At 37.9% G+C, this 23693-nt stretch overlaps 1 protein-coding gene across 6 annotated transcripts in view; it reads left to right on the forward strand.

Annotated features, from left to right (window-relative positions):
- Positions 1 to 23693, forward strand: part of dync1i2.S (dynein, cytoplasmic 1, intermediate chain 2 S homeolog) — a 44113-nt gene continuing 20420 nt past the window's right edge. Inside the window, exons 1-7 of one of the 6 annotated variants that reach the window (XM_041577728.1) lie at positions 1 to 157; positions 7643 to 7760; positions 9729 to 9843; positions 13762 to 13906; positions 17835 to 17858; positions 21367 to 21426; positions 21779 to 21894. In XM_041577728.1, coding sequence (XP_041433662.1) covers positions 7653 to 7760; positions 9729 to 9843; positions 13762 to 13906; positions 17835 to 17858; positions 21367 to 21426; positions 21779 to 21894 — 568 coding nt within the window. In that variant the 5' untranslated portion in view covers positions 1 to 157; positions 7643 to 7652. 6 annotated transcript variants of the gene reach the window in all.

The following is a 23693-nucleotide window of genomic DNA, read 5'->3' on the forward strand; positions in this document are numbered from 1 at the left end:
CGTGACAACGATGCCGCGCGTCCCGTAAGAGTGACGTCACCGGAGATCAAATCATCTCCCACTGTATGTGTCCGGCAGCGGGCGGGGTTCGGGAAAGAGCACTGGGCGTTAAAAAAAAAAGAAGACTTGGACCCACTGGAGGGGAAACGCTTTAAAGGTTGGTGGAGCTGGCTACTGACGGTGCAAAGCAAAGGAGAATAAAAAAGGGCTAGGAGCGTGACACAGCAGCCAGGGACACCCCCTGTCTGTCATTGTGATCTCCTGGTCCTCTGCTGGGGCGGAGGGATACAATAGCTCAGGGAGGGGTGATGTGGGTACACGGGAAGGGCCTGCTTATGGTGTTTAATATGTTTTTATAATAGATTTGACTTGTCAATGCTTAACCATCTGTCAAGGACTATACTTCCCGTCATGCTCAGCGAGACTGGAGTTATATTATAGGTTAGGTTTACCATTCCAGGCCTCTAGCTGCTCAGGTGGGTGCTGACATGGCATGGATGGTACCACTGCAGATGGAGCAGGAAGCTGATTGTCATGTCTTAGGCTTTCAGTGTGTGATGGGAGACAATTTCATCCATAGGTGGAGATCTCTGGCAGATATGTGAGGCAACCTGAAGTTATGGTTTCTACTTGGCTGCTAGAGATGTTACTTAATGCCAATATTATTGATAGGAAAGCCTGTGTATTTTTTTTTTTTTTTTTTTAAAAAAAGGGACAGCCATACCATTGGGCCCCCAGATGTTGAGACTACTGTACCCTGCATTTGTGCCATAGCTCTTAAAAGTCCCCAAGGGCACCAGCAAACTTACTTCTATACACTAGCAAACTCTTCATTCTATATACTAATTAGCAATTTATATGCATGCCGCGGACTGCCTTTTGCCTTAATGGCATGTAATGGCTGAGCATTTGCCAACTATTTAGTCTGCCTGGTACAATTCCATATGGCACAAGAGTGAGGACTTATACTTATTGTTAAATAAAGCCCACACGTTGTAAACAATCAGTTGGCTTCTTCTGTGCTAAAATTACTTTTTGTGATACTGGCACTGCTATTATGCTATGTTACAGTGTATTTGAATGCAGGCAGAATGCATTGGTTTTTTGATGGGTGACAGATACCATGTAATCAGGTTTGCCCATATGCAGATACCCTTAGCAGCAAGTGGGGTTTTAGCTTTAGTTAGTCTGCTGTAATAATCGTACCTGGGAGAAAGGTGGCCATACACTGCCATATTTGGCTACCCACATACCACTGACTCTGTGGCTTGTCTGGCCACCCACATACTGTTGGCCCTAGGGCCAACAATCAAATCATTCATTGGGACCTATGGGGACCTGTCAGATGAGAACTGCATCATTGTGCAGATGTGCTCCTCGTCCAGTGGGATTTTTAAACCTGGCATGTATCAGTAGGCAGGCCAGTCAGGAGCCTCCTTCATGCCTCACTGATTGATAACTAACTAATTGGCCAGATATGTATAGAGCAGGTTTAAAAATGCCATTATACATGGATGGCTTCTATGCTCTCTGTGCCGACGAGTCTCTGTAGGCGCATTTTCACTCATCACATGAGAGATAAAGACAGAGAGAGGCTTGTTTGGCTTGGCTGCCAAGGTATGTTGCCAGCCATAATCTCTGATCTTCTTGTTTGTTCTGCACTGAAACAGATTATCTCTGTGTTAAGATATGAGCCCTAGTTGCATGACAATCACAACATGCATTGGTTTGAATCCTGATTATCAGTTACAGTATCTCTCACACACACACACACACATACTCTCCTTTATCTTCCTTGAAGGATGGCCACATGCGCAAAACTTTGTTCAGTCCAGTTCAGACCAGCCCATATAATATTCTGTGCTTGTACTTCCCTACTTTAAGGCAAATGGGTTGCCCCCCCCCCTTCAAAGAGATTAATTAATCTATTGGTTTGTTGTGGTGGTGTAATTTTTTCATCTGCGTATGGACAATTGGGCAGATATGGGGAAAACGTGACCAATGTGTGGCCAGCATTTCTGTGTAATCGACTATACGTGTCTGTTAAATCTAAATGAGTAAACTGTGAGTAGGGATCTGGGGCTCATTTATCAACACTGGCCAAATTTGCCCATGGGCAGTTACCTATAGCAACCAATTAGTTATAAACTTTTTAAAGCTAGCTGCAAGAAGAACAATGAAGGCAACAATTTGGCCAGTGTTGATGTGTATTTACGAGCTCATGTTTTATAATGCCAGTCTTTTGACTGAGAATGGATTCTAATAGTGGATTTCTTGTACGAGCACATAGTACAGTAAGATGATGCTGAAAACTCTTCCCCACTTTAAGTCAGGTGCTGCTGGGTCACGGCATATGCATTAGCAATGCAATAATGCTTCACAGGAGAACAGTTACAGTGCTTATCTTTTGTCAGTTGCAACTTTTTCATACAATGGCAGTCCGTTTGGTTCTTTTATCACCTTAGGGCAGACCAGAGGGAAGGTGTCCTGCATTGCCTTGCAGTTATGCTTCCTGGGCAGGAAAACTGTAATCTAATGTGAAGGGCTGCCCCTTAAACTGAAAATTATGTGACTGTGAAAATTATGTGACTGGTGGATACAGTGAACTACTTTATTGGGAGTTCTCCAGGTTTTGGAAAATTGTTGTTTTCTTGTCAGACCCTGGGTTTTGCTAGTTTGCTATACAGGTATGTGCACACAGCTTCTTATACTGTTATTCTGTGGAGGAAGACAGATCTTTGGTACTGCCTCTACCTAAAAGATATAGTATATTTTAACTACAGGGACAGCAGCTGTGTTTAATTTTTAGGGAGCTAGTGAGACATATTGGATTCATTTATTCGTATGTGAGCGCACCATGTAGCTCTTCTAGTTCTTGGATTAATTTTAACTAGTAAGGACTTTGGGGACCTCATAGTCAGACATTCAAAGCTGTAATCTGAAAGTAAGTTCTTTCCAAAGTGTTCAGCAGCAGTCTGGTGAACAGATCCATACAGACGTATCAGGTGAGCATATAGGGGGAGGCAACTCAGCCCACCTTGGCAGCTACATATTATAGTTTTTTGACATTTCTATTTTATATAGCTGCCCCACTTAAAAGGCAAGTCAACCCCAAAATACAAATTTCCGTAAAAAAAAAATAAGCATAATTCTTAGCAACTTTCCAATATATATATTTATTAAAACATTTCAGTGCTTTTAGAATTATTTGTAAAAACTATTGCTATTGAAAGCAGCATTTGCCTAACTTCTGGTTGTTGCTTTTTAATCAATGTTGTATAAGCCTTAGATCCCCAGCAAAGACAGGTCTTTTAATCAACTTCCTTGTCTTACATTATATCAATAGTCTGAGCCATCAGGGCGGCAGAGAATAGAAAGGGATGAGGGAAACCATCACATTTCTGGCAAGAAGCACACCCACTACAATGGTGCTTGGTTTGTGATCCCTTTAACATTTTCTATATTTTTATAAGACTGTTAGCTAAAACATCATCTTGCGTTCAAGGAAGTCTTAAAAGTAGCTAAAGAAAACATAGTTAAACAAATGAAACAAAAAGTATTATATTTGTTCATGTATGTAATGAAAAAATAAAGAAGACAGAAACTGCTCTCCCCCAAAATATTGCTACAATTTGCTAAAGATCATGTAGACAAACCAGGATATTGGAAGGATGTTTTATGGAGGGATGAAACCAAAATATATCTTTTTGGCTTAAATGAGCATTAAATTTGGAGAAAGAAAAACACTGCATTCCAGCATAAGAACCTTATCCCATCTGTGAAACATGATTTGGGAGTGTTCTGGTTTGGGCCTGTTTTGCTGCACCTGGGCCTGGATGTCTTGCTATCATTGATTGAACAATGAATTCTGAACTATACCAGATAATTCTAAAGGAAAATGTCATGACATTTTATCTTTGTCAAAGCAAAAATAATATTTTTTGTTTCATTTGTTTAATTAGGTTTTCTTCATGTGCTTTTAGGACTTTTTAACGGTAAAGGGTTCACAAACTGTCACAATCCACTGTGTGTCCTTCTGTTCCTGAGGCTCAGTCTCTGTCTCTGTGTAGGCAACTGTGCATTGGCTCAAGCATGTAGATACCGAGCAAGTGTCCCAGAACATGGACACTGATTAAATATGTGGCATAGAAAAGCATACTGATAAAATTTACTTTTTCTGATGGGTAGGAGCTGAGAGATGTATATTATACAGAAGTAATTGAAGAGTTGAATAGATGTGCAAGTGCATCATACATTTAAATACCATATAACTAATATTAAAGCATGTATTAATACTTATAAATCATAAAGGATAATTTACCCCCTACTGAAAAGACAGAAGTCACCTCGGAGTTCTGTTACCTGTATACAAGCATTCATCCTGCTGAATACTACTGTGACTTCTCATAGACTTTTAAATATAAGTGAATGTAAACTCAAAAATGCATTTTTATCTAAAAGAATTTTATCAAAGAATATGCAGTTCTTTGCCTCTGTCCAATGTGAATTCATCAACCTTTTCAATGGCGTTAAAGCAACTGTAATAGCAACTGAAAGCAGTGTCTTTCTGATAGGGATGCACTGAATCCAGGATTCGGCCTTTTTCAGGAAGTAAAAAATGTTTTCCCCTTCCCACTAGGATTCAATATGGTATTCGGCCGAATCTTTTGCGAAGGATTCGTGGGTTTAGCCAAATCCAAAATAGTGGATTCGGTGCATCTCTACTTTCTAACCCTTTCTGCATTGTTGGTTCTGTATCTTGAAACACTGGGGCAGAAGTCAGTCTTGCATGCTTCTTCAAATATCTGTTAAAGGGGTAGTTCACCTTCAAACACTTTTTCAGTTCCATTGGTCAGATTGATCACCAGAAATAAAGACTTTTTCTAATTGCTTTCTACTGTATTTTTTATTTGTTACTGCTTTTCTAATATGGAAGTGTCCAGCTTCATTTTTCACCCTCTGAAGGGGGGGGGGGGTCGCAGACCCTTTAACTGTTCTATATTGATACATTTAGTTGATACATGCTAATATTCCACAGACACTGCTGAGAAATGTATCAACTTATTGTATCAACTAAATGTAGCAAATTGTAACATTTCAGAATGCCCCTGGATCACTTAGCTGCCAGACTGACAAAAATAAAAGATGGAAAACAATTGAAAAAGTCTTTGTTTATGGTGAACAATCTGGAAACAACTCAACTGAAAAAAGTGTTTGGAAGGTGAACGACCCCTTTAATAACCTGGGTTAAGAATATAAATGGACAGACAGACACTGCTTTTAGTAGCAGTTGTATACTCACAAATAACTTAAAGACTACTGAAAATATAAAATTAATGTTTACTGGAATATTGCTTAGAATTGCAATTTGGTTGTACATCCTATTTAAGCCTCCTTAAATTAGAATTTCTATTTACATTTATTATGTAGAAAATTGGATATTATGGTATAGTTGTGAAACTCAGCAGCTCTTACTTTAATTATGTCCTTTAATATTTTCCTGTTTTTCATATAGGGCTGGCACTTCCGTCTCTAATTATAGTCTGGGTCCAGGGAGGCTTCCTTTTGAAGATTCGCCTTCCGATATGTCTGCCTGCAAGAGGCCTTTATCATAAACCATAAAATGCCAGCATCTTTGATGCTGATATAGAGCTTTAACAGAACAATATTGTGTCTCTGGCAGATACTTTGATCTGTTGTAGGAAATAGTTGGGCAACTGAAAGGACACCCTCGTTTTCTCTTTGTAGAATCTGTTATACATTAAAAAGTATTTGGCTCTGCTCTTAATTGCAAGATGTTTTCTGAAAAGGGTTCCCTGTCATATAGCACTTGAATTTGAGGTTGAAACTAACAAGTGAATTTCTACTGACTGGACTTTGAATTAGATTGTAGATAACAACTGTCTCCTCTAGAATGACTCAGTTGTCGTTAATACATACTCTCGATATCCCTTTGTTTTTTCTTGGCATTCTTAAATGCTTGTTAACCTTAAAAAAGAACTTCAAACAACCAAAAATATTAAAGGGCTTGTTCACCTTTGAGATAACTTTTAGCATAATGTAGAGAATGGTATTCTGAAACAATTTGCAATAGTTTTTTATTATTTGTGTTTTTTGTTTAGCTTGGCATTCAGCAACTCTCCATTTTGCAGTTTCAGCAATCTTGTTGCTACGATCCAAGTTATCCTAGCAATCATGCGCTGATTTGAATAAGAGACTGGAATATGAATAGGAGAGGGTCTGAATAGAAAGATCGGTAGTAAAAGTAACCATATCAATACATTTGTAGCATTACAGAGCATTTATTTTTTAGATGGGCTCAGTGACCCTTATTTGAAAGTTGCAAAAAGTCAGAAGAAAATGGCAAATATTAAAAAAAAAACTATTAGAAAAATGTCATAAAGACCAATTGAAAAGTTGCTTAGAACTGGCCATTCTATAACATACTAAAAGTTAATTGAAAGTGAACCACCCCTTTAAAGTCATATGCACCAGGTCAAATAATAATCTATTGAATATTTTGATTTATCAAGGGGCTGTATGATACACATTATGAGAAAACTCTTACGCAATATATCTGCTTGCTCCTAGCTAGAGTAGTGCTCTAGGGCATAGTACAAATATGTCTAAAATAACTGGACTTTCCAAGTTTTTTTTAAATGTTTCATCACTCATACAAGCGGCTTCATTTCAAATAAGTTTTCGGAAATACCCCCCTGCATTTAAACTTTTAGTATGATGCAGAGTATGATATTCTGACACAGTTTGCAACTGGTTTTAATTTTTTATTATTTGTGTTTTTGCGTTACTTAGCTTCTTATTCAGCATCTCTCCAGTTTGCTGTTTTGACAGTCTGGTTGCTAGGGTCCCAAATTCCCTAAATGGCGATTCAGTTCTATTTAAGAGTTAGTGCCAGTGAGTAACATTTCTGTCCCCAAAACAAAACTTATTTACTTAACTTTGCACATTTTAAAGGGGAACTATCGGAAAAATTATAATTCAATATAAACTTCCTCATACTGAAGAACTGAAGAAACTTTCTAAATATAATCAATTAAAAATTCTGCATTGTTTCTGAAATAATCAAGTTCACTATTCCACTCTCAGCATCTGTTTCTCTACATTCTGTCTTTATGCAGCTCTTGGGTGTCAGATGAATGATCCACTATATCTTATAGGGGGCTCCCTTTCCTAGCAGATGTATTAGAGCTCACTCATATAACTGATTCCAGTGCAATCAAAATCTAACAAAATAACTGCCTTGTACATAAATTCTGCATGTAGAGAGACAGGATTTCTGGTGATTTTAATAGAATGAGCTCTAATACATCATCTAGGTAAAATGAGCCCCCCTATAAGATATATTGGATCCTTCATCTGACACCCAACTCCTGAATGAAGACAGAATGAGGAGAAACAGATGCTAAGAGAGGAATAGTGAAGATAAACTTGATTATTTCAGAAACGGCACAGAATTTTTAAATTGATTGTATCTAGAAATTTTCTTATTTCAGTATGCTGAAACTTATGTTAAATTTTTATTTTTGTGATAGTTTCCCTTTAAAAAAAAGTAAAGCATTTCTATTCTGAAGTATTTTCATGTAAAGGAACATAAACTACTCCCCATTTATTTTTCTTCCAGGGCTACTATCATGTCTGACAAAAGTGAGCTGAAGGCAGAATTGGAGCGCAAGAAGCAGCGCTTGGCTCAGATTAGGGAGGAGAAAAAGAGAAAGGAAGAAGAAAAGAAAAAGAAAGAAGTAAGTTGTTTATTATTTTATATTCTGGTGTGTGATGTGCAAGTCATCTTCTCTTAATAGTAACAAACCTACTATAGATGGGCTGAAACTGCTTTTTTCGTGTTGGTTGTTAATTCTTAGGTCTGTTTGAAGTGGCGAGACAGTAGGCGAGACAGAGGTGCAGAGTAATTAAGCCAAGGGCATGTAATATTCTTCTACTTGCATATTTCAGCCATGCCCCCATGTACCACTTGTCGTTTAAATGTTCACAGGTAATTTTCAGCCTGAAAATGCTCAAAATGTTTGTGTCTGTGGCCCAAATATACACCTTTTCAAAGGTCTCTTCTATACATCCTAAATGACAGACAACACTGGGAGTTACTGGGATTTTTCAAAAGCTATTGGTCTTGGAAGATATGCAAGTACAGTATTAAAACAACATGAGCCGGTTATACTGTGGAACTGAGGAGACCTGTCCATTTGAAATCATTGGATATGAAAACATAAAGAGCACCTATCATTTCTAAAATAAACTCAGACATAAAGGGTGTGCTTATAACTTAGTCCATGCTCAATGCAAATATTTACATAAGAGAAAATAATGCAATGGCATGCATCCCTAACTCTTTGATGTGTTCGATATGTGGAGTATGAAAAATAACATGTGACAAGCATGTGAGGCCTTGAAGGGGAAAACAAGTTGAAAATATTGCACAGCTTTATAAATGTATGATTGTGTGCATTATACTATTGATGAAAGAGATGCTCTTATGTTTTTAAAAGTTTGCTGTAACATATAAGGGATTTCTTTGGTGCTTGAATGAAGATGGCGTCCACCAGGGGGCAGCAATGTGCTTGTAATAACTATTTTGTGCACCAAAGATGGCGGTGTATTGGGTTCTACCCTCACAGCTGTCACAATTATATTAATAAAAGAAACACCTAGTGGTCAAAGACCAGTAATAAAGTCAAATTACATAATGCTGTTTCAGTCAGTGTCTAAAGTGAGAAACCAGTTTTATGGCATAATGTTGACCTGTGCCACGTCTGATACCATAGGCAGGTTGTAGCCCTCATATCAGTTGCTGAAGAGTGAGGAAATAGTTTTGTAATGGTTCAATATAATATTGTAATTTTAATATAACATTCATCATATTGAAATAAGAAACGTCCTAAAAACAATCAATTAAACTCCTGCATGAAGACAGAATGAAGAGAAACAGGTGCTGAGAAAGGAATAGCGAAAATGAACTTGATTATTTCAGAAACAGCACAGAATTTTAATTGATTGTATTTAGTTTCTTATTTCAGTATGCTGAAGCTTATATTCAATTTTCATTTTCGCGATAGATCCCCTTTAAGAATGTAGGCGCTAATTGCACAATCACAGTTGGCAATAGCAACCAATTGGGTCTTTGCTTTGGAATTTCTACTGCAGTTTGGTTGGTATTGACAGCTGCACTTGTGCAATTTATAACCTATGTTCATAAATCAGCCCCATTCGTCTTAATCACACTGGGGTCTCTTATGTGTGTCAAACAGCAGTGTTTTAATATGTTAGTTTTTTTTATAAAAATAAATGAATTTATACAAAGAAAATTACTATCAATAACATTGTTATAATGATTGCTGATTTCCTGACTATTGCAATAATGAACTGCTGACAGCAGAGGTCGCCAAATGTCTGTCTTTGTTTATATACTGCCCAGCTACTTTCTGCTTTACATTCTTCATGTTAAAAATTGTGTTTGAGCTATTATAGAGGTAGAGGGTTATGACTAATTTATAACTTAACCTTAAAAGTAAAATCATAATATTTTTTTATACATATTTTATTGTATTAAAATATCATTTCTGTCCAGCAGGGGATTTTCATTTTTACTCTTTCACTGTTGCTATTCCCAGAAATAGCCTTGTTATGTAGGCACAGTGTATATTGTTTTCCAGTTGTCAGGTGTGCTGGAAATGTGTTATTTATTTTATTTGCAGACAGATCAGAAAAAGGATGCTGTACCCGCACAGGAAGAGTCAGACTTGGATAAAAAAAGACGAGAAGCTGAAGCATTGCTGCAGAGCATGGGGATTACTGCAGAGCCCCCTATGGGTAAGGATCTGAAGTGCATGTTGGAATACCCCTCATGCATGTATGCTTGCTTCTATTGCCACTGCTTGTGTAGGATGCAGGCAAGTCACCATGCTTTCATATGGCTTACAAGTTTATAAGGCTGAAGACTCTTTTGCCTGTTATTCTAAAGAGCCAGGAGGCCTTTAAGGTGACCTCTGTGGCACCCAGCCTTTAAAGATAAGATGCAGTTTCCGCAATAGCTAAATAACTCCAGATACTGTGAAGACAGTCAGCACATGAGGGTTATACTGATACTTATAGTGATGTCATTACAACCGTTATGTTTAACCCAGGGTGAGCTTTTTACAGAATAAATAAACAAATCTGCTCACCCAGCGCTTGCATATAAATTATTTCTTAGCAGCCAATGTCCTATTTTACATGAGAGAGGTTTTCTATAGTTCTTTAGAGAGCCATAAATGGAAATCAATCCTGTTTATCTTTGTAAAAACGAATTTACAAAGTTTATCTGCTATGTTACAGACAGTGTTTCCTATAGCCCTGTTTCAGGTTGAATCGTCCCCCCACTGTTACACAACAGCATGTTTATCTGAAGAACGAGGCAATTGAAGAAGGCAACATTTTTTAGATATTGTACAATATTAAATATGCAAAATATGAGTTGGTTATGTTCAGGATTAGGCAATTTTTTAACATTCAGTTAAATTAAAAAAAAGTTATCAATTTGGTACCTCCCTATTTGATAGTCCTTTTTTGAGCAGGTAGTTGTGTATCCCAACACTTTAAAGAGAAGTAAGGTAAAATTAATAGCGTACTAATAGCCAGGAAAAGGGAAATGTTTGGTATATTGCCTTCCAGTTGTATGTATGTATAGGGTTATAGGGAGTTATGTAGTAAAATGTAACAAGTTTGCTACTGCTCTAATCACCAATAACAACCAGTCAACACATAGCATTTAGTGTTCAAAAACAAACATCCGATTCAGTGTTTTGGGTTACTGGACCTGGGCAAACATTGTACCATTTAATTTAACATTACACTGATGGATCCCTTTTCTCCCTGCTATATTGCAAGTTATACTCCCGTCTATATTTTTGTATGTTTTATCATTGGCATGTTAAGTGAGGTGCCAGGGGGACATGCTTTTTGTGATTGCCCGTGATTCTGGCCAATATTTGAGAGCTGAATAGTGCCTAAAGGAAGCAAATAGTGAAAACTATTGCTTAGTTGTACATGTTTCTCTTTTGATTCCAGTTAATGATTTATTATATTTATGTATTGTATATAAGCTGGCACAAATCTTTATTACATACCCTTTGTGTAGTGCTGAGTTGTGCTTAGATACTATTTGCCAGGTGCTTCCCTTAGAATGTGTAGTAATTGGTTTGTGAGCTGCTGTGGGCAAGAAGTCTCAGGCAAGTGAATGGACACACAGCCTGAAGTGAGCCCTGCAGGTGGCCACCACTCATCCCCCTTGTAGTCTAATCAAGGGATTAAAAGGCAATGGGCAATGGGCAATGCTTAGAGTTTTTCTATGTCTGGTGCTGGGGTCCAGCAAAACTCCTATTCACCCCACTGCTAATCTATCTCCTCTTGAGATGACCTATATTCACAAGTCAGCCGAGCCTGTTCTCTTAAACAATGGAATAACTGGAAGGGACCAAATAGCCCTGATTCTCTAGAGTCTTTGGAGGAATCCATTAAAACTAAGATATTGTTATGATTACAAATATTTTCATTTGGTGCCACATTATTATCTGCCATTATTTAATGCATAGATTTAAAAGTTATTCTAGCTCTTCATACCCAATGTTGATGTAGGTTTGCACACAGACCTGTTGTGCATCTATATAGCGTTCTGATATTCTTATTTCTTCATATTGTTCAATTCCAGCTATTTATAAACATATTGTGATCATTCCAGCCTGTTTATAAAGAACTTCTGAATCAAAATATTCATGATTTAATGTGATCCGCCACCCCTGAGGTAGACAAAATTATAATTTTCTATGGGCAGCGCAACGTAACAAATATACGCTGAAATTGTCCAATACTTCAAAAAAAATACATGGTGTCTTTGAAATGGTTTAAACTAATGGGATTTAGCTGATCTCAGAATAAGAATCAAGTTTTCCTGCAATGTGTATTAATAGAACTCTGAATGCTTTGGTTAATGTTCTAAGTCTCAAAGTTTGCACCAGATTTTGTAACCCTCAGCAGGTAGCATTTTCCCATTATCTGTTAGAAATAGGGATGCAACAAATTCAGGTTTTGGAATTTGACTGAAGCTTAGCAGTTTTTGGAGGATTCTGATTACTGGCTCTGGATGACTAAACTCAACTAATTTTTGTTCACATTTAATGCGCTTTATAAATTTTTCCCTTATTAGAATACAGATTTGATCCAGATTCAAACAAATGTTTTGCATATGATTCGAACTAATTTTATTGTTTCATTGCATTCATAGTTTGAAAGCAAACATCCGATTGGTGCTGTGGGTTGCTAGACCAGGTGGAAACGTTGTAACTTCTATTAAATTAGCCTATTAATGTCTGTAGTTCTTAATGAATATGTGTTGGTAATTCTACATTTGTGGTGTTAAGTCATGGGGGAGATGCATCACAGTCAGGAATATACAGGCTGTGCTGATACCTGAAACACAACATGTGGGCCATCTTTTCTGCATAATGTGAATGATCCCTACACGCATCCTTTAGGCAAGATAAAAGACTGCCTTCTATAGCCAAGGCATTGGGCCAGAGCTCAACCACTGTCACCTGTTTAACTGCAAAGAATCACTTGCAATTAGGGTCCTTCAGCCTTTATGTTGGAGCCCATGGTGGGGACAGACCTAATCTTCTCATGCCTCATTATGTTTGCACTAGGCATTTGCTCTTGTTCAAATTACAAGCTTAAAAAGAGGAGGAGTGGGAAAGGGATTTAAATGTGAATGGTTTTTGTAAATCCGATGTAACATGTCAGCAGCTGTAGGAGAACTTGGAACATCTTATTGATACAAGCAGCACTTGGCTTTCAAAGGGGAAATCAGGATTACAAATGTAATTCCTGGTAATTTTGCTTCTACTCAGTCTATTTAACAATACACTTTTTTGTTAACATTTTGAGCGCTGCATGAGTGAAACCACTTCTTGTTTTGGCCCTTTGCAATCACTGAGAACATGTACAGAGTGGATCAATAATGAGGAGCAAATCTGAAAGTCTTCTTTGATTATTGATGTTTAAAGAGGTTCTCAGCATACAAACACACTAAATAAATGTCATAACCACCATGGCAAATATATACACACCTACACATCTATTGGAGCTTTAAAGAGTAGGTGCTATAAAACATTGACATCTTCAGCAGTTGACTGTGGTGACAGTGGTGCCCAATTCAGAAGGGAAATATAAATGTCCACATTTTCAGACTATAACACACGTCTTATAAACTTTTCATCAACTTTCTTAGAGAAAATTGGGGCATGTTTACTAATATTAGAGATAATTATCACCTGTGATGTTGCCCATAGATACCAATCTGATGTTTGCTTGTATTTTGTAACATGCGCAAGTGACTGTAGTGATAGTTGCCAACCTGACTTTATGTAGTTTTACCTGTATGGAAAAAAACAAATCCTGACAATTTATGAAAATGAAATGATTTTATCTCAATGCATCTTTGTCATAAAAAGGAATGATCTCCAGACTATCCCATCACTTTCCATTCCTCTTCCTTGTGAGTCTCCATGTTATATGCCAATGCAACTGCATGAATAATCCAGCATGTGATTGGTAATTCTCTCTTCCCTTTCTTTTCTTTTTCTCATCTTTCATCTCCATCCACATATGTTTTGGTTTGCCATCCTTTTGGTTTTGTTATCCCTATCTTCTGTTCTTGCTACCCTTCACTTTAAATTGCTTTGGAAACATCCTAAGCGGTCCAACCCCTGCGAATAGTAACAGAGGATACGTGTCTGTTTCACTATTTAGTCCCTCCTCCAACATCTCCTTCCTCTAAATCCGTGAGCACCCCAAGTGAGGCTGGAAGCCAGGATTCTGGAGACGGTACAGGCGGTGCAAGGTATGTGACATGTTTGCAAACAAAACCTTTATCAGTCTCTTACCTGTTTCACACGGTATTGCACAGAAAGGGTAGGGTGCAATAAAAGACACCTTGATAGAACACAATTCTTTATAGTCCCCCTCAAACAGTTGCTTATCTTTTTGGGACACCTGTAGGATGTTGTTCTGTAACAACTGGAGGGCCACAGATTACAGATCACTCGTCTAAAACAGTTCTGCCCAGCATTAGTGGTGCAGCTATTTAGGGGCTAGGTTATGTTAAAATTATGAGTTATTCAAAGAAGACTATGAAACTCTGGACCGTATTGTAGGCTACTTCTGGCTTGTATTCCTCCAGTTGGACAGCGCTGGTCTAATAAATAAAAAGTTTACTCATGGATGCATTCGGTCTTGCACTGCAACATTGTTCTGGTAGAACACACATGGCATCTCAGAAGCATCCGTAAGATGTTAAAGGAGTTGCTCAACTTTAACTTGTCCTATGATGTAGAGCAGTGATCCCCAACAAGTAGCTTGTGAGCAACATGTTGCTCTCCAACCCCTTGGATGTTGCTCCCAGTGGTCTCAAAGCAGGAGGCAGATTTTGGTTGCATAAAAACCAGGTGCACTACCAAACAGAGCCTTAATGTAGGTTGACAATCCACATGATAGTGTTGCTCTCGAACTTCTTTTACTTCTGAATGTTGCTCACGGGTTCAAAAGGTTGGGTATACCTGATGTAGAGGTGATATTTTGAGACCGTTTGTAATTGGTTTTCATTTCTTATAGTTAGTGGTTTCTGAGTTATTTAATTTATTATTCAGGTTCTCTCTCCGGTTTGCAATTTCAGCTCTACAGTTTGCAGTTTTATCTGGTGCTAGCGTTAAAATTACCTTAGCAACCTCCTAATGAGAGGCTGGAATATGAATAGGAGAGGGCCTGAATAGAAAGATGACTAATGAAAAAAGCAAAACTAGCAACAGCAATAAATCTGTGGCCTTACAGAATATTTGTATTTAGAATAGGTTAGTGGCCCCCATTTGAGAGGCAAATTATTGAAAATTGATAAAGAAAAAATGAAGGTCAGTTGAATTAGCCATTCTATAACTAAATGTTAACATAAAGGTGAACCACCCCTTTAAGAATTTGTTGTATCTTAAACAATGTTCCCAAAAAGCCACATGTGTAGTTGTGGTCCATGCACAGGAAGATCATATGTCTATTTAGTTGCATTTACTATAGGTCAAGTTTGCATATGCTAATATAGATCTTTCATCAGTCACCGGAAAGAAATGATGGGGCAGATATAGTGTCTTACTCTCTTAATTTGTTCATGCTAATTATTTATCATTTCCCATCATGCTGACTGGAAATTTGCTTTCTACTGGAAGCATATAAGAACAGATAGATATTTGGCTGACCTGTGTGTACACTGGTTAGATGTTAAAATATTGGAATTGTTGTGTTGTACTGCAATTTCCTTGTTGTATGTTAAATTTTAAATGCTGCCATGCAATTGCTAGTAGTAAAAACACAATCCAGTGCCACCAAAGTGTTGCCTTGCCATTATTACTATCATTTAAATGGTTAACGATATTCATTTGTAGCTGAGCCTTTCAGTTCCTGTGTGGCTTGTTCTACGAGGGCTGCAATCTAAGGAATAGAAAACATTTGGCACTGCATTCATTTGGATGGTAGATTTTTGACTTAAGCAAACCGTGTGAAATATAGAATTATTAATGAAGTGGTGCAGGATGAAGGTGCCCTGAAATTGCAATTGTTTACAGAGTGATATTTCATTTTGAATATACAAATATAGGCCAGGATAACTGAATGTATCAGGTTATCAAAAAAAGTTTTTCAATAAAGGTAAAGAAATCTGGATTTTGCTAGGTGTCATCTTTGAGACTAGTTTTGTAGTTTTATTAAGACTAATACATTAAAGGTGGCCATACACGGGCAGATAAAGCTGCCGATATCGGTCGTTTGGAACGATTTGACAGCTTATCTGCCCGTGTATGGGGGCTTCCGACGGGTTTTCCCAAACGATATCTGGCCACGATATCGATCGGGAAGGTTTGATTTTTAACCGACCGACCCGTCGGAGCCCCTTGGCGCATCGTCATTCGATCGTTCGGCCATACGGCCGAATGTTCTAATTACCCCCGATATAGCCGTGCAGTTAGTGGCATATCGGGGAAAGATCCGTTTGTTTGGCGATGTCGCCAAACGAGCGGATCTTTGAGTCTATGGCCAGCTTTACAGATACATTTTCAGTACGTTTATTTCAAGCTAAAGATCACTAGAGAAGTGTAATATCTATCTGCTATGGATGCCATGCATGCACCCTTTTGCGGTATTTGCCCTGTATGCAGATAAGTCTGATACATGTCTTGTTGCCTTACGCTTACTGTCATAATTGGGTGCTTTGATTGCTTCTGCATTTAGCCAGAAAGCATCCACTGTCCTATTCACTGCTTTTTTTCAGCTACTGACAGAGGCACTTTTCCCTGCCGACATGGGTCAAAGTAACTTGTGTGGCATTAACCTTAAAGGATCATAAAGTTTTGTTCAGAGCCCCTCTGCTACATACTGCATGTTTTTCACATTGACATCAAGGGGAAGCACAGTAGATTATTCCTTGGCAAAATTATGCCTCTTTGGGTAATAATTATGGTTGAAGGCCGAACTTCATTGCATAACATTGAGGTAAAGGAAAAGTGACATGGGGTTTTGATCACTGGAACAAAAAGTAGTCAACCCCCAGTGTAATATTGCTATAGTATACAAACTTATATTATTAATATGTAATAAGTGTTGGACAGGCTGGGAACATCTATTCTTTTTTAATTATCTTCACTTTTGAGTTTTCCTCTGACAAAGCTGGCCACACACAGGCTGTTGTCCAATGTAATTTCCATGGCCATATCCATAACTTAAAGCTAGCATTTCATTTGGCCATTCACTCCCCCAGTGGGAATATCCGGCAACAAACTCCTCAGATCAGATAATAAAACGAATCAGATCAATTATCAGTCATTCAGAAAGGTTGGTTGAGGTCTCATCCAACACCGACAGATTGCCCAACTTGGCCAATAATTCCACTGTGTGTGTGGCCATCTTATTCTCTTCACATTGGGTGTCAAGGGACAAGTTTTACAGACTTGCAATACCTGGAAGAGATTCTCTGAGAGTAGCAAATAACTGTACACAAATCACGCTTCTTGCATGGACTTAAAATGTAATATAAATTTAAAAAAATGGCTAATTTATATGAAACACAGGATCCTTCCTGTCTATTTGCCAACAGTGATATAACAAACCTACAGTATCTGGATATTTTATTTTTTTCATTCATATTTTGTAATTTAATATATTTTGACTTGATGATGCCATGTTGAATCCTTCAGTGTAATAATTAGTATAATTGCTTTAGCTTTTAGCTTTCTTTTCAAAGCACCGTCCACTAATGTGTTTAGATGTTTGCATTAAAGTAATAACGATTTCCAAGCTGGAAGCTGACATTTCTTCCTTTCTCCCCCAGTTGCTGATTCAAGTAATGCACATGCTATGAAAGTACTTGATGACAAGCAGAATGACTTGGCCTACTTTGTGTAGCTTTTATCGGCCTGGATTTTACACCAATTTAATTATTTGGCTATTTGACGTACTTACTGCAATAATTTGTGTTCCACAGAGTTTCTATGAGATTCCTAAACTACAAAGACAGTATCCTTTGGCAGTGTGACTGGGTAACTGTTAAGTTGCATAATGTCCCTTCATTCATCACAAAAAGTACTTTCCAATAGGAAATGGATGTTGGCAGCTTATGGAAAGTTTTAAGACTTCTAATGCAAACTGTTAACACATCAGTGGAGTAGTATGTGTGCCTTTAACAACAATCTCTCGTGATACACATTAACCTGCTGCATGTGCTTCTTTTACAGTGCCAGGACTGCAGTTACCTCAAAGTAAAGCATATATCTTTTATTTCTTTACTTGGATAAACTTGCTCTTGTCAGTTTTACTTATGTTCAATCATTTGCAGCTCAAACAAATGCTTGTTTCCATGTGGTCACAAAGATATGTGTATCCTTTAATCACCTTGCAGAACCAGCATCCACTAACCATTTAGAGTTAAGCATTAATTGTCTCTAAAAAGTAAGTTTAAATTACCATTCAGCTGTAGAATTGCATTTATTTGCTGTATCACTGCTTGGTGCATAATTTACTGAATGGCCAGACTATGCAGACTGATTTGCAGGTTGTGATCAGTCTATGACTCTGTATATAGTCCAGCATCAAGCTAGTGTGGTTGCTTAGTGCCAGTCAGGAGCAGTTAAAATATTTTATTGGTGAACCTATCACATACAGCAAGTGTTAAACACTTATAGTATCAAAGCAGAAAAACCAGCCTGGTTCGGGTGAGAAGGTATTAACATGCCTCATGCTACACACATAGTACTGCCTTTATACCAAAAATGAGAGTTTATCTCTCACATAAGGCATTATGGGCGAAGACATGCAAATCCTTTTTTTTTTTTTTTTTTTCCTATTCTGGTAACATTAGTCTATGCTGCCCAACTACAGCACATCATGTTGGACAATGCAACATTCAATTATATTCTAAAGGCCCCCATACACAGGCCGATAAAAGCTGGCTACAGACCAAGTCGACAGCTTATTGGCATGTGTGTAGAGCCCTCCGACCGGCTCTCCCGATCGATATCTGGCTGAAAGTTGGCCAGATGTCGATCAGGCAGAGTAAAAAAATCCGCTGCATCTTTTCGTCGATGCAGTCCTAGGATCCGACCGCTCGTTTGGACTCCATTCTAATGATCGATGAGCCCTGGGGCCTACAATCAGATCAGCCCGATATCGCCCACTTCACTGTGGGCATATCAGGGAGAGATCCCTGTGTATGGCCACCATTAATGACTGTATACAGGAATCTATGAATGTATAGGTGTTCCAGGCAGAGGGCTCAACTTTTACTGAGAAACTATCACCACCATACATTTTGAGCATCTGGGTTTAGTTTTTTCTGTTCAATTCTGTAATAGACGTATGGTAGGTCTCAGAATGCCTAAGGCTGTGCTTAACCTATAATTACAACAATGTCACATCTTGGAGACCCTATCAGTTCCACATCCCAGTGGAAATGCAGATTACTTCCTTGGCAAGGAGCTGATGTGTTCTCCCTTTTCCTGTACCAATATCACCATTTCCTGCACATGTTTTCTGCTGTGGGCAATGTTACAAGATACTGATCACTCACACAAACACATACAAGCCCTGCTTAAGGTCTCATGTTGTAGAGGGCTCGGGATTGCATCGGAAACAGGCAAATACATTCCCGTAGCACCTTAATTCTTTGGTATACTGCTGAATATTTGCCTGGAATGAGACACTTCTGACTTTCACAACCAAAAATCATTAAAATGCAAAAATGTCATAAAATAGTTTAGAGCTCTCTGAATGATTTTGCCTTTTACCTGGCAGTCATTTCCTGGAAGTGCAAATATATTGGCTGCTATCAAAGCTGTAACAGGGTTCAAAGTGAATTTAAAAGCATTTCTTTGCATTGGAATTTCTCCAAAGCTGAGAATATCATTATTGATATATGAGCTACTTCTTGAAAAAAGCTCTTTTTATATGTATGATCTGGTAATTCAGCTTTCCCTGCTGAAATAACTGTATTGCTGGCAAGCTAACTTTGCCTGCAAAAATACCTGCAACATATACAACATAAAGCCCTTATGCTTCTGTAAATATTCTCTGTGATCCTTATAATATTCTGTGTGGCCTCTGTATCACCTTATCCCCAGGGAAATCGCACGTGGACTAATGTTTATCCCTGTCCCAAATTCATCTTTCCTAGACATAGAATTCCTTCACCTCTGATGCATGAGCCCTTTGCCACTGAAACATAGTTCTGTACCCAATAAAGACCTTTCAGTACAATTATCTTGTCCTTCACGGTGCCAAGAACTACATTTTCTAGTTTTAGTTTTATATCTTTTATAAACATGTCATGAGTAAATTTTTGTGACCAGGTTTCCAACAGCCATAACTGGATATTAGGCTTGTTGTCATGTTCCAACTGAAAGCAGTGCTCATTTCTCCTTCTGTATGTTAAGGTATTTTGTAAGATTCCTAAAGTGTTCATTCCCGGGAATACTCCATATGCTGTTGAGTGGGAAAGGCCTTTGCTCTGGTAAATTATTGATATCTCAAAATAAGGCCATGATTATGCAAAAGTGCTGACACTTGTAGTTTTCACACTCCTTGTTACAGTTCACTGCTTCCCAGTACTGGCATGCAGTAAATACAGCTGAAAAGAACACATTAGCCCTTATGTCACGTTTCCCTGCACTCATGCATGCGTGAGGACATTTGGCTGCTGTTGTCAGTTGAGCATCTGTAGACAATTATAAAATGAACTTGCTTCAAACCTTTGAAAAGTTAATGTTAGCAATGACATTCCAGTCAAAGGAAATGTATCTGCTTAAGGTATTTAGTTGCAACAGTGGGATCTGATCAAATAAACCACTAAACAGCAACATTTCTCAAAGTGCAGACCCCAGAAATGTGCACTTGTATTGTAGTCAATAAGGGGATTATTTATCAAACGTCGAATTTTGAAGTTATGTGAATTTTTTTTTAACTATAATAAATTTGAATGTACTCACAACTTGAATGGGATGTTATTTATGAAAAAAAAACTTGAATGTCTAACTTTCAATCGAATAGGAACGAGTTCCTGCAACATATGGGAAATAACTGTACTATAGTCTGTGGCATAAACCAATCTACTGGAAACACTTTCTTCTTTTTAATTTTATCTAAATTAGGCATAAAGTAAGCAAATTAGATTCTCTGCCACTTTATGTGGCAAAGTATTGAATTAGAACTGTTTCCATGGTCTAGGTGTGATAAATCTCACAATCGAATTCAAATTCGAGTTGGTGGTTTAAAATTTGAAATTTTGAGTTTTGATCAAAAAAAAATTCAAGAATTAGAATTTACCATTCGAACCTTAATAAATCTGCCCCTAAATACAGAAGAGGAGAGTTCCTGCAACATATGGGAGATAACCGTACTATAGCCTGTGGCTTAAACCAATCTACTGGAACCACTTTCTTCTTTTCAATTACTTCTGGTGTTTAGGTTTGGGTGGTGGCCCAGAAATCTGAAGATAATTCTGTTGGTGGTATAACTTGTGAGAAATGTTTAATTTTAGAAAATGCAGAATCTAAGCATGTCTAAATCAAATTCATTCTCTAGTTAAATATGTGATTTTTCTAAAATGGCTTACTAATTGCATGAATGTGAATTAACCAGATACCCTTTAATTGTGATTTGAAAGCAATATAACTTTTGTGTCTGCAGGATAGATTAATGATTTAGAGAGTATTTGCTTAACTAACAATATGACCTTTTCTGCTAATGCTACATGGTTCTCTGGCAACCAATCAGGACTCTGCACTGGGATACTGATCCGTCTGTTCTACAGCTTCACTCTGATTCCGATATGGGGTATTTCAACTGTTTATTACTTTATTCTCTGTGTATAATATATGCTGCATCTGTTGCTGCCTTACGAGAACATATGTTGCGTAAAGTAAAATAAAGATTTTACCCAAATGATGCTAAACAACAAAATACATTCTCCATATGGAGCCACAGTACAGCTTGATGGGGTAATGTAACAGAAAGTCTTTGGTTTGTCAATATTTAGTCATCGAAAGCAACCACTGTGTTTATTTTCAAGCATCTGCCCAATAAATGATTGGTTGCTGTGGGTTACTAGAAAATACCATTTATTACATTATCCTCTGCATTTTGTGCATACTGCTAGCACTTTAATGATACCCTTTTTCCCAAACAGACGAGGTCCCATGAAACTTGCCATGTCCAAGGTCTCTCAAGTGGATTTCCCTCCCAGAGAAACTGTCAGCTATACGAAGGAAACTCAGACCCCATTCCTAACCAAGGATAATGAGGGTAAGTGACTCTGTATAAATTTGTCTAACTTCCTTTTGTACCCCACACAATTCATTAACTTTTGCAGAGCATATCCAAGAAGCCCCAGTTCCATTTGTATCATCTATCAAACATCAAACATATCTTTACTTGCTTTGTCTCTGTAGTGACTTGAAAACAATCTTGTTTCAAAAATGGGATTGTATATCCACAAGCTTGTATTGGTATTTTTTGGGGGCTAGTTTATAACCTTTTCCTGTAGTACCTAAAGCACAATAAAGCTATAAACAGGCCTGTTGTTTAGTGTGTGTGTGTATATATATAAATATATATATATAAGATTAGTATATTATTCCTCATTTTAATAACACAAATTGCAAGATCACTTTAGTGCTCTTGGCAGATAGATGTGTATGTATATCCTAATCACCTTCCATAGTAAGACTGATTCCATCAGGTGCTTCCCCACCCAGCTCTAGCTCATCTATATATATATATATATCAAGAGCTCTTGATTAAAATTGAGTTCATTATGAACAGAAATTTGAAATACAGCAAATTCCTTTAGCATTCGCTGATGACATTCAGGATGGGTTGCTTGCTTGATTTGATGATTGTGAATGGGTCTTGTTGCTGGGTATTAAAATATTTCTGCCCACCGTACCCAGTCTGTTACAGATGGATAGAGAATGAGGGGATACCAATGTGTGTTTATTATGGGACATTCATCTGTTTATATTCTATGTCTCACGGATTTCTTATGAAGTGATGGTTATTGCAGCTCCACAACACAAAGGCCTTGTGCTTTTGTTTTGTTTACTTTCTAGCAGGAAACTTACAGGGGTAGTTCACCTTAAACTCAACTTTTAGTGCCCCTTAGACAACAGTATTCTAACACAGTTTGCAATAGAAAGCTGGCTATACTGTGTAGGGTCACTGATTGGCCAATTGGTCAGATAATGTCCACCTTTGTGGTAATAATGTATACATAGATATCAATTACATATGATTTTCAGATATACTTTAGTAGGTTTACCACTAGGGATGCACCAAATCCACTGTTTTGGATTCGGCCGAATCCTTTGTGAAAGATTCACCCGCATACCGATCCGAATCCTAATTTCCATATGCAAATTAGTGGTGGGAAGGGGAAATATTTTGTACTTCCTTGTTTTGTGACAAAAAGTCACATGATTTTCCTCCCCACCCCTAATTTGCATATGCAAATTAGGATTCGGTTCGGCTGGGCAGAAGGATTCGGCTGAATCCTGCTGAAGAAGGCCGAATACCAAACTGAATCCTGGATTCGGTGCATTCCTAGTTACCACCCTGGATTGGAATTACTGTATATCTGTTGAGGACTTCTCTCCATAGTTCTTGACCAGTGAGGCAAGCATTCTTAGGTATAACTGCACATTTGGATTTTAGCTGGTTCAGAGGTCAGCTTTGACCCATAGTGACTATATGGGGGAATCCAAGGGCTGCCCAATACAGCTACAATCAATCAATTGAAGCTGCTTCCATTTTGCTTTCCTTGAAAGTACATGGGGCAGAACATTTATATCTGGAAACCCAGGAGATAACATTTTCCAGCTCCAATGTCTCTACCAGCATGCCATTTTTGTTCTCTCTTAAACTCCCTTCTTGACTTGTACAATTTTTTTTTTCCTGTCATTTGAACAGTGATAAATTAGTCCATAATGTTGTCTTCAATAGCCAACAACCACTAAGCAGCCTGTAGGTCATGGACGAGTTAGGTTATTTTCTATAGTGAGAACTTCCTTTAGTTCTTTCTGTGTGATAGACCTAGCTGAGCTGAC

The sequence above is a fragment of the Xenopus laevis genome, chromosome 9_10S (genome assembly GCF_017654675.1).
Source record: "Xenopus laevis strain J_2021 chromosome 9_10S, Xenopus_laevis_v10.1, whole genome shotgun sequence".
In the NCBI taxonomy this organism is placed as follows: domain Eukaryota; kingdom Metazoa; phylum Chordata; class Amphibia; order Anura; family Pipidae; genus Xenopus; species Xenopus laevis.